Here is a 12,344-nt window from a genome sequence, read left to right as displayed (position 1 = left end):
GTTTCATGATATTTAAATAAATAAATAAAAACTATAAAAGTATATAGGAATATACATCATGAAATATACTTTTTTCATTAAAATACAATTTTTAAATCTAGTCCACTACAATCTATGACAAATGCTGAAAATTTAGGACAGTTTTAACACTAATTTGTGTCACTGGACTTCCAAAAGTGTTTCTTGATTAAAAGCAGAGGCTTAAGAAACAAGATTTTCTTCTCTGACCCAGTCTGCTCCTGTAAGCCATGCCAGTCTTACCTCAGAGAGCTTGGCCCAGTTGAAGGACTTGAGTGGATTGGACGGCTGAGGAATATTTTTCTTCTTCAGGGATGGTCCCATGGGACCTCCTGGCGGAGGCGGAGCTCCACCGAAAGGAGCGCGTCCAGGGGGTGGCGGGGGGCCGCCAGGGGGCGGTGGTGGAGGTGGCGGCATCATAGCGCTGCCCGGTGGAGGAGGCGGTGGAGGTGGCATCATGCCACCAGGTGGAGGTGGAGGAGGCGGAGGGGGTAGCAGAGGTCCACCTGGAGGGCCAGGGATGGGAGGACCTCCAGGAACACTGGCTATCTGTCTCTAGATATGCAAAAAGTGATGTCTTAATTCATGTTTGCTTCTGTAAAAAGACATTTATATTGTTTTGTTTTGTGACATCATCAGCCTACCGTGCTGAGGTCATGTAGTCTGGCAGTCATTTCCGTCACCTGCTGCTTGACTAGTTTATGTTCGCCCATTTCTCTCTCTAACTTCTCTTTCATCTTATTGAGCGTCTGCATCATCTCCTCCTTCTCCTGTGTTTTCGCGTCACACTCTCGCTCCTTCTTCTCCATCTTCTGTTGAAGCTCATGGTGGTCTGCAGGACAAAGAGGTCAACGGTCAAAAGAGGTTTTTGGTCACATGTCTCTACAATGAAGACGCTGCTTTCCAGCCAACTGAATCTATAAATAGGCTGATTCAGGCGGTGTCAGAATTACCATAATTATGAGATGACATCTCAGAGAATCAATTTTGAGCTGATGACATTCTCATTTTCAGTTAGTATTATTTAATATGGCAACGCTTACAAAGCCAAATAGATCCCATATGCATGTTGTTGTTAGAGTTTTACATTAATTCACTACATGCTGGTACGTTTTGCATGTTGTCATGATGGCGAAGGCATAAAAATTACAATCAAATTTAAGTTTATACGTTTCACAAAGACGTTTTCTATTTTTGTTAAATCAAAATGGTAATTCCTAAATGAATTTATGAAAACAAGAAAGCAATGTATATAATAATCAGCTAAATAAATAAATAAGCAAACATTTTATTCAATGTAAAAAAAGTATAGATAAAAATAGTTTCATGAAATTAAAAATATAAACAAATAAATAAACATTTCATTCAATGCTAAAAAGTATATTTAAAAATAGTTTCATGATGTCAGTTAATATATAATACAAAATTTGAAGTTGCAATTTATAAGTTTAACAGACATTTTCCATTATTGTTTAGTTCGAATGGTAATTCCTACATGATGTGAACGCACCAATAGTTACAGAGCAATAAATCTGGATGCAAAAACACCCTGCTGTAAAAGAAACATCAATGTGTAGAACATATGCTGACCTTTACGCATTTTTTCCGCCTGTTCCTTCCACTGTTTCACCTCATTTTCGTTGACAAGCCTGAAGGAGGGTAAGCGATGTGATTAAAGGAAAAACTCATTATTCCAGTACAGATAATCTTGGTTTATTTGGCAAAGACTTAATGAGGGTATTAAAAAAAGCACGCTTCCTATAAATACACCACAGCAACATTTGAATGCCAAAGAAAATCTTTAAAAAAAAAAGTTGTCTGAAACAAAAAAGCAAACTCACATTCGAACCACATTCTTTACATTGAAGTTTTCTAATGGCGTGACGTCAGGGTCGTGACCTTTGTCATTCTGCAGGACCATCTGTTGGACGATACGGTCCAGGAGCAGCCAATACTGCACTGTGTTCCCACTTCTCTTATCTAAAACAAAGTGCATATTCAAACATTCCTGCATGCAGAACACTTAAAGGAACACGCCGACTTTTTGGGACTTTAGCTTATTCACCGTATCCCCCAGAGTTAGATAAGTCTATACATACCCTTTTCATCTCCGTGCGTGCCATAACTCTGTCTGACGCACTATTTTGTCACTTATTGGGAGTGACAAAGCCGTTTACCTCCAGTCTTTGTGCTAAGCTAGGCTAGCTGTGGGTGCGTCAGACAGAGTTACAGAGGATACGTTGAATAAGCAAAAGTCCCAAAAAGTCAGCGTGTTCCTTTAAAATCATTTGAACAATATTTAAAACAATGGTTAAATATATACTTGATTCTTATTGGTCAATTGTGGCATTCCGCGGTCAAATACTGTAATTTTGTACCAAAAACCAAACAGTTTTTGCATCAATGATGGGCTGTACATTATCCTATATGATATCATTTAATATTTGCTGGAAAAAGTCTGTATAGCTTATTGTTTCACTTATAAACTAAATAAGTCTAAACAATAAATTCCCAGCAAGAAAGAGTGGGTAAGCTATAGGACCTATTTGAAAAATATAGGATGAAAGACAGATGCGGTCACTATGTCACAATGGGGAAAGAGATGATATTAGGAGGGACAGGTAAGCACTCACGAGGCATGAGCAGGCAATGATGAAGAATAGACATAAAGTGCGGATATGCATCTGTGTGGGCCAGCTTCTTCCGTACAAGCTCAAAAACCTGTGTTGCACTTTTCGTGTCTATATGCATCTGGAAAAAAAAGAGAAGACAAATTCCACAGGATATTTTATTTTAAATATATATCTTTGAATTCAAATAATACATAATTATTAAAAATAATTATATTATAGAAATATAAAAATGATCATATTTATAAATAATATATAATAAAACATATATATATATATATATATTTTTATATGTTATGTTTTGATCTACTCACAGACTCAAAGCGCCTGGATAACGTGAGCTCATCATCATTTCTCAGCATCTCAAAGTAATCCAAATGCCTGAGGACATACAAAAAAAGAGATGCAGCAAAGTCAAAAAGCTAAAATTAGCTGGATAAGACTCAACAACAAATGTAAAGTTAGCAATGTGGACTTTACCTGTCTAATGTGGAGTTTTCATGTGACCTGAGTTTATCAATGATGGGCTGAATCCCCAACATGAGGAACTCGTATCGCAAATGAACTCGAAACTCAAGGCTGGCCTACAGGATAATTGAAGAACCACTTGATGAACGTGGGTTTTTATACACAACACTTTCTTAAAGGTGAACTATTGGGTGAAATATTGAGTTATTTCGGTAGATGTTTACAGAGGAAAGCAAAGGTCTGGTCAAAGAGTAAATTAAGATGTGTTAAAAACTGGCGCGTGTGGAAACAGCCAAAATGTCTTACTTCTCCAGCTCCTTGGCTTAACACAGCGTTGATGAAGGACATAATGGCCGTTTTCAGGCTGACCTCGTCCCTATACCGCCCCGTACTCTTGTCCAAATCATTCAGCAATGTCTGTGACAAAAAAGACATCATGGGATTAGCATTTATTTATTAGCATTTAACATTTAAGGTTGTAAACAAAGTAGCCCACCTGAAATCGTGTGCGCTCACAAGAGAACTTCTGATAGTGCAACATGGCCTCCAGAATCTTCTTGTGGCCTCCCGGCACTAAACACACAGCACCCATGATCTCCAGCACCGCCACTTTGGTCTTGATGTTCTCGGTGGCCAGACTCTGAGCGATGATGTTGATGCTCTCGGTGTGAGAGAGCACGTGTGCGCGACCCTGGGAGTTGTTCATTAGGGCTTTGATGCAGCCGATGAGGGAAGTGTGGATCTGAGACTCGGTGGTCTCGTAATCCATGCTCTTCAAAAAGTTCAGGATGCACGTCAGGCCGTCCAGATCAATGAACCTTGTTACAAACCTATGAGGAATAAATTCAGCTGTTCGTTAAGGATCTTTCTCACTCATATTAAATTGTCTTTCATTTTAAAGGTGTCATATCATACATGTTTTCAAAATGTATTTATTTTCCCAGATGTCAACTTACGTTTTCAATTTATAATATTTTCAAAAGTTAATAATGTTTTTTAATTTATAATGTTTTCCACTTATAAAAGATCTATGAACAACAAGTAGCGACCAAAAGTGATGTCTGGAAAAATTGACATCTTCACCCTATATGGTGATATTGCGTAGTTGTGCTTGGAGTCAATTGTTTTGTGTGTGATATTACAATGAAACATGCTAAACTGTACTGGCGTCATTTTTGGCAAGGCAAAGAAATAATTAACACATGGAAAAACAAGAGAAACAACAAAATATTAATACCTGATAATTGTGCTCTAGTCAATGTATGCTTTTTCCTGTGAGCTTTTAGTTTTTCTATGCATTTTTTGCATAGTAAAAAAAACCTGTAGCTGTAGTTTGCCCCTTTATTGCCAAATCATTTTGTCAGATAAACACCTTATTAAGTTTAGTGTTTTGTTCCTCCCTCATAATTAAACTATTTTCCTCATATGGTTGATGGTTTAATCAAGCTTGTAGGGTCATTAAAAACAAATCTCTAAACCAATCCCCTCTGGACATCATTTTTGGCCACTACTGTATATACAAGGAAATATATTACCCATTTTTATGTATAAGCTAAAGTGAAGAAGCGACAGGAAATGATGGGGAGAAGATGGTGCAATGGGCGACATTGCCACACGACATGGGCTGGATTCAAACCCACATTAAATTTGCAACATGAACACCACAACTCAATGTGACTGGAGTATGTGTGCTAACCGCTAGGCCATGTCTTCGAAAACAATTAGTACATGTGAAAATGATCAACTCCACAGGGAGGTGACGAATGCGAAAAAATATATCACATCAGTAACTAGACTGATTTATGGCCCCTATAAAACACTTGACTTTAAATACAATTGCCAAAACTGTGAAAGGAATGACTTGATATATGTAGCCTGAACGTTATTAGGCACAAAGAGGGCTGGAGTGTTTTGACCCGAGTCCTGCAGAGGTCAGTGCTGATGACCTGACCTCAGGATCAAATGGGCAGAGCAGGAACCACTGATCAAACGCAAGTGTCTGTGAGCATGTGTGTTTGATGAAAGTAATCTCATTTGCATAATGAGAACCAAAACACCATAAGGGAAGCGTTTGTTTAATAAGAGAGTGAGGTACTTGCCAATGGAAAAATTAATGATGTGTTAAATAAAATATTGCCTTAAGACAGCTGTGCATAGCTTCAAGTAAAGTCAATAATGTCAACATTTTTTTTTATTTAGAAGTCGAATATGGACCATTTAAGATATAAAGTGGACAAAAATATATATTTACACTTCAGATTTTTTTAATGTTTTTGAAAGAAGTCTATTATGCTCACCAAGGCTGCATTCATTTGATCAAATTTGCATTACAGTAAAAACAGTAATATTGTGAAATAGTATTACAATTAAAAATAACGATTTTCTATTTCAATATATTTTAAAATGTAATTTATTTCTGCTAAATCTAAATGCTAAATCTGAATTTTCAGCATTATTACTCCAGTCTTCAGTGTCACATGATCCTTCAGAAATCATTCTAACATGCTGATTTTGTGCTTAAGAAACATTTCTTATTGTTATCAAAATTTAAAACAGCATTTTGTAACATTTTATCTTTAATGTACTTTTTGACCAATTTAATGCATCCTTGCTGAATAAAAAGTATTCATTCTTTCGGACCCCACACTTTTAAACCGTAGTGTTACACTTAAAACCATATGTAAATATAAATGTCTTGACATTATAAAAAACATAGCAGACCTCATGGGTTGTGTTCGCAGTGCCGTTTTAAGGCTTTCAATGGTCTTGTTGCGTTCCTCCTCTTCTTCCTTCTCCAAGGCCAACAGAGTCTTCCTCTGCAAAATAAAACGAGAAGCCATGCTCACACTAGAAGCACATGTTAGCCAGCTAAGACGTACATCTCTAAGCATTGATACATGGCATGTGTTTTAAGGCCACAATGCCGAACTGGAATGTAACATGTATAATATATAATTAGGCTGTGTGTCCACCAAAGTTTTTTTTTTTTTTTTCGAGGCTCGCATATTTTTTTCCAATTGTTTTCAAGCTGGCTAAAACACTTTAGTGGACACACAGCCTTAGGGTAACCACTAAGAGCTCCAATAACCATTGTTTTAAGAAAAGAAAAAGTCTTCAAAAATGACATACTTACAGCTGCCATTGAATTGAGCTGGTCAATGTAGTACTCTGGCCAGCTAGTAGCACCTTTATTCTCCTCGGTTTCCTGAGAGAGAAATACAAATGTATTAAAAGACACAGAAATAGCAAACTTTACCTTTAAATTATGTCTTCAAAACATTTATCTAAGCATGTCAGCATGAGTTTATTGAAAAACAACGTCAACACGGCTCTTGTTTTCACTTCAAGCACACACCATTAATCCACACTGTCTTGTGCATGATGCCTATCAGAGTGCACACAACAGGAACATGACACTGGGAATAGAGGAATGTGAAACAACATATCGGGAATGAGCTGGGAAGGAAAACGTGGTTTCGGAATGTTATTGGGAATGACATAATTTGGACGCTTCAGTGGGAATGAGACGTTCCTAACTCTGCGGCAAAGAAAAATTATCTTTATCTTGAGAATGATCTTATTTTGATACCGGCCAGTTGAGTGAAACCAAATATTCAGCCGACAAAAGTGTGAATTGGCTTATCTGCGAGGCATTTATTTAGTCTATCGTTCCTTCTGCATTTAGATGTTGCTATTTTTTTCCCTTTTTTCATTGACAATACCTCTTCTTTCTTTTTTTTTTTTTGGTTTCTTTTTCTTTGCATAATCTCTCTTTGTAGTTAGAAGCTGGTATTTAATAGCCTGACTACGTCAGACTTCGTTCTTCCGCTCAATTTCATTTCGCTTCTGTACTCAGTCTGAGATAGAGACCGTTTTCCCCGTTTTCCTCCGGCCTGAAAACAGCGGGCCAATCAACGAACAGAGGGCGGACTGAGAGCCGTGACGTAGCCGCTGATTGTACCGTGGATGCGTAGATTTACTTCACATAATCTGCAAAAGTCATTCACAGCCATGTTCACTCCGATATTTCGCTGATGGTTTTGTTTTCGCATCATACATGTGTTTACAGTGGAAGTTAGATGCGGCTGAGCATGCGCATAACACACGCCATAACCAAACGTTATGTGATCAGACAAGCACCCCCACCCCCCCCACCCCCCCGCGCGAGAAAGAAAACGCTTTTCAATTATGCCATGCCAGACTCTGTCTACGAAGCAAAGCGAAGTAGCAGAGTTTGGTATTACCAGGCTAGGTATTTAACCAACATATCTGTATATTCATTGCTTACTATTATGTAACCAAAGCAGATAAAACATGCAATAAGATTCACACTGCATATACTCCCAGGTGAACCTCACCTCCCCCCGACACGTACACACTTTCCCAAACATACCGGCTCAGAAAAAGCAGATCTGAAACAGAACATCACGCTCAAAGCACTGGCAGAAATAGCACAGGCTTTAAGTAGGCCAGCAGAGATTCACAGACGCTAGAGAAACAACACAGCTCCCAGATTGAGCCAATGCCACATTAGCTGAAAACGCAGTAAGATTCAGAAGAAAAGCAGGAAAGCAGAGAGCTACGCAGGGAGTAATGAATCAAAAACGAGTGGAACTTGTGAAGTGTGACAGCTTCCCTCTCAAAACAAGCACGGGCTGCCCGCACAGCCACTAATAAGTAGTTTAATTGTATATCGTGTTCACCGAACACACTGGAAAGGAAAAAAATCTGGCATAGCAATGAGCTTCTTGCAGCAACTGCGTGGGATGTTTCACACCCGGCTCTGCCAAGCCTTTTGGGAGATGATGGCATGTGTTGGGATAAACGGGGAGTCTTGAATGCCGGCCTGGAGACCGGTGAACTTCCACCGTCCTGCATATTTCTCCTCAACTCCCCACTCACCATTTGGCCTTAATGAGCAAAGCATTAACGTGGATCTTTGGCAGGACTCATTCTCATGCTGTGAAGGACTTCCCTCTGCCCTCTTCCCATGAGCGCTTCATTCTCAGACAGACATGTCATAACGACTGTGATATTGTTGGCTGAGGTCGGTTTGGAGAGGCGCTCTTTCTAAGAACCATCGATGCTTCAATGTGTTCAGTTCAGATAATTACTATTTCACGAAATCTGTTAAGAGGAAGATGAATCAGCGTAAGGATCTGCAAATATCAACAGATAAAAATGATCAACAAACTGAGTGAGATTGCATTTAAACTGCATTGCTAAAAATCAGCACCAACAATTACCTGAACAAGAATTGTTCAATTGTTGCATAGCTTTCAAGTGAGAATTGCCAGGTTGTTATCTGCATATATTTTGGGATATCACATACTAGATAAAAACAGCAAAAAAAAAGGCCTGCTCCCACCAAAAATTATGTTCTGCATGAAAATTCAGTCAGATTTTTGCATGGAATTTGTCTGTTCAGATCAATGTGTACAAAATTCAGCAGACGGGTGGAATTTCACTCTCTGACAGTAGGTGGCGCTTTTAAAAAAGTAGAAATACCCCGATTACCCTATATTTTTTTATTCACTATGGTGTTCCTCAAACAACACCAAATACAAAATTATAGAGACAAGAGAGTCAGATCGGGATTCTTCCTCTGCTATTTACTGTCACTTAAAAAAAAGGCTGTCCGTGAGCGCCACCAAGTTGTAGTTTTATGTAACAGCAGCAGTAGTGTGTGCATGTGACTAAAAGCGCAAATCTTATTGGCTGGCCAGATTTTTCACAGTGCGTTGAAAAGCACTAATGTCGGCCTGAACGCGCATTAACAGCGATTCATTGAAATGAAAATGTTTATTGCACTAATTTTCACACTGAACATATAATGCACAGGCCAAATACACAAACAAATCCAAAGTGCAGTTAAAAATATAAATACATATTTTATTCAATGATAAGAAGACATGCATCTATATGCAAGTGTGTGTGTGTGAATTAAAATGGAAATTTTGATAGAAATGCTGCTTTATTGGTAAATTATTTTGTGCAATATTCTGATTTGTTGACTAAATTCACAACTCAGAGGGAAACTGTCAATGTTGACTTCAGCCCTACAGGTCTAATCTTACATCTGCCAGACAGCGATGGGTCAGAGATTAACTCTGCTCATTTGAACCCACTTGTCTATGTATTTGTTGGATCACCGCCCAAGGAACTCAGGCAAAAAGCTTGATAGCCCCTGACTTAGGAAAAACAAAACAAGATCAAGACTCTTCCTCTTCTGTCCATCCACCATTAACTATTTTTTATAAAAACACTGAATGCTTCAGCAAAGAGAAAGAGAGTAAGATTACAACGGCATCCATTTATTTTGTAGTGATCAGAAAGCTCTGATTACAAATGTTTATTTCTCCACAATGGGGACAATTGAGGCAACTCGGATTAATATCCACACTGACTATTCTTAATGATCCTTTGCCAGGAGCAGGACAGCTGATACTGTACCTGGAGCTTTGGTCTTGAGCCAGGAGAGCTTGCACACCTGAGTGCATTGAGACATTTAGATCAGGGCGCAGGTGAATAATCACTGTGCTCAACACACCGTACAGAAGGAGATGTCAGCAAAACAGTTTGGGAATCAAAGTTAAAATAGTCCTCGCCCTTCACAGGGGTTATAAGAGCCCTATACTTCTGTTACCCTTCCCTTCCAGAAGCACTAAGAGACAAAAAAAAAAAATTACTTTCATGACTTAGAGGCCATTTTGTCCACATTTTTAGTTATACATTTTGTGTTTTCCTTGAAGTGCACAGTCATAGATTTGCACGGCCATTTTTAAGCCATCCCTCTGACCCTCAGAATTGAATACGTTTGCTACTTTGAACATTTGCTACTTTGACACCAAACTTTTGAATGATGGTGTATCTTTAAGACTAAATGTAAATGATCTCTGATGTTGCCGGGAGATTTTTGTGTCATAATTTTGTTTTGAAATGAGCAACCGCACATGCTCTCTGGCCTGGAATGCGGGTTTGCTGTCTTTACAAAAATTGTTTTTTTTTTACAGCCCCGTCCTGCAATTACTGCCTCTTCTTCAATGTTCACTTTTATCTAACCAGATCAAAGAAAATATGAATCCTCATTATGACACCTTTATAAAATAATGTTTTAACTTTAAAACTCTGATGAAAGCAATTCAGGCGAGTTTGGGGGATGTCAGTTTTAGAGGTTAGCATTCTCTGGTCAAGTAATAGCCTAACACATTTTCTGGTTTGTGCTCCGTCACGCCATTTGATATCATCTGAGAGATGTCAGACAGTCACCTCTGACTCACTTTGTTAAGCTCAGTGTTGAACCTGTGATCAGATTGCAACCGGTTTAGCAGCTCTGGCTGATAACTACCAATCAACGTCCTATACAGTATGAGCCAGAGATGGGGGACTCGAGTCACATGACTTGACTCGAGTCGCAAATTTAAGGACTTGAGACTTGCTTGACTAAATTAAGAAAATGACTCGACTTGACTTTGACTTGAGATCCAACGACTCAAGACTTGACTTGACTTGAACTGCATGACTCGAGAATGACTTGATGTACATTTTTATATAAATCATCGCAACATCAATTGATAAACAAAATGAAAGCAACGGAACCATTGACGCCAGTCATCAGATTCTGCGCGATTGCGTGACGCTGCTAGCCTGGGTGCCAGCCCGAACCCCGCCCACAAAATTTTTTGGTCGGGAAGTTCGGTCTGGACTCGCTCCGTTGAGGAGCTATTATGCCCGAACAAAAATTGTTCGGACCAATCAAATTGCCAGGGCGGGCTTTAATCGATGATGGACAGATGATCTGCGGTTACGTAATCACCCACGTCACCAAAGAGCGCTTGATTTGAATTAGTTTACAACAAAGACGACTGCAGCTGGAGAATTGAGATTTCACGAGTTCACATTTACAAATAAGTCAGATAGAATAAATGCGTAGGCTATATGAGATGACACGAGTTCACACAAATAAGTCAGATAGAATAAATGCGTATATGACGTGCTGTCCGAGGAGAGGGCTGTGGGCTCGGTAGCCATACTCCCCCCATACTCGTATTCCTGGTTGTGAGAGAACAAGACAAGAGTGAGGATTCGGGGTGGTGGAGGGATGCTGAAAAACTGTCAAGGAGTGTTAGGTAAGTTGACAGAGTGAATATGCTTCCTCGGTAACGTTAGACATGGTATTGTTTGATGACAAGTTGATATTGGATTGATTATTTGTACGTGCTCCTCCCGAACTTTGTTTATGAAACATCATGTGTAGATTCCGCCATCGCGTCTGTTATAGAAGATATCCACAGCGCATTCATTTTAAAAGAGGAACAGAGAGCCGCGACATTTTGTTGGTTGAAAATATGAATGAAGAACATGCGTCATTTACTCCGTTGCTCTGATTGGTTGTAGGTCTATCCAATTGAGTGCAGAGTTTTTTTTTTCCTGGTTCGGTTGAGACACGCCCCATAATCAAATCTCTATGGAGCAGTCTCAGACTCACATTCTGACTAGAATATGAGTATGACGAAGTCAGGCTATGACGCTGCACAAGCCCAGAAAAAACATACATCGCGGTGAGCGCGCTAAATACAAAAACATCTCCCAGCATCGTTTCTTTTTGGATATAAACACTAAAATTGACCATATTCATACAAGAAGATTTGCTGTACGCATAATAACAGGCAAGGGATATCGGACGACCATCACAACCTCGAACAGTCGAACTTCATTCACCACGTCTAAAAGTAAGCTATGGCTTGTTTAACCTGTTTGTTATAGTTAATTTGACTATCTTTAAACCTAGAGAGAATATTGGTCAAAACAGCATGCCTCTTTATACACAATTATGTTTTCAAATGTAGCTTAATGTTGTCAATATTCAAATGATAATTAATGATGGCATATGTTTTGTATAACATTTGCCACATTTCTTTCCAATCATGCTTTAAAGCCAAATATGTCGTTCTTTCCAATGACAAAAAAACAACATAGATAACTGTTAATGTTTTGTCGTGTTTTATGTTTCTCTTAAAGCAGAGTTAGATGTTATCAGGGGGTTGGGGGCAAAAAATGCCAGCAGAATTAATATGCACCCAAAATTCAAAATGTGGTGGAAAAATTGCCCTAGTACGAGTTGTTTTTATAATTAGCCTATAACATATGATATTAAAAAATATTTCCAGAATATTGGCGCGATTGCAAATGTGATAATGATTTTATAAAACAGTTCAGTAAACAAAG

At 38.8% G+C, this 12,344-nt stretch overlaps 1 protein-coding gene across 4 annotated transcripts in view; it reads right to left on the bottom strand.

The window, feature by feature from the left end:
* Window positions 1-12,344, bottom strand: part of daam1b (dishevelled associated activator of morphogenesis 1b) — a 73,605-nt gene that overhangs the window by 15,501 nt on the left and 45,760 nt on the right. For all 4 annotated transcript variants that reach the window (XM_079888372.1, XM_079888374.1, XM_079888371.1 and 1 more), the window contains exons 4-14: window positions 6,250-6,321; window positions 5,838-5,932; window positions 3,613-3,946; window positions 3,423-3,533; window positions 3,129-3,232; window positions 2,963-3,029; window positions 2,652-2,769; window positions 1,860-1,998; window positions 1,609-1,667; window positions 663-850; window positions 262-573 (exon numbers count right to left, since the gene is read on the bottom strand). In XM_079888372.1, coding sequence (XP_079744498.1) covers window positions 262-573; window positions 663-850; window positions 1,609-1,667; window positions 1,860-1,998; window positions 2,652-2,769; window positions 2,963-3,029; window positions 3,129-3,232; window positions 3,423-3,533; window positions 3,613-3,946; window positions 5,838-5,932; window positions 6,250-6,321 — 1,599 coding nt within the window. The remainder of the gene's footprint in view (window positions 1-261; window positions 574-662; window positions 851-1,608; window positions 1,668-1,859; window positions 1,999-2,651; window positions 2,770-2,962; window positions 3,030-3,128; window positions 3,233-3,422; window positions 3,534-3,612; window positions 3,947-5,837; window positions 5,933-6,249; window positions 6,322-12,344) is intronic.

This window comes from Squalius cephalus, assembly GCF_949319135.1.
Source record: "Squalius cephalus genome assembly, chromosome: 12".
Taxonomy (NCBI): Eukaryota; Metazoa; Chordata; class Actinopteri; order Cypriniformes; family Leuciscidae; genus Squalius; species Squalius cephalus.
Note: the sequence above shows the minus strand (reverse complement) of the source record. Positions and strands in the feature narration are given on the sequence as shown.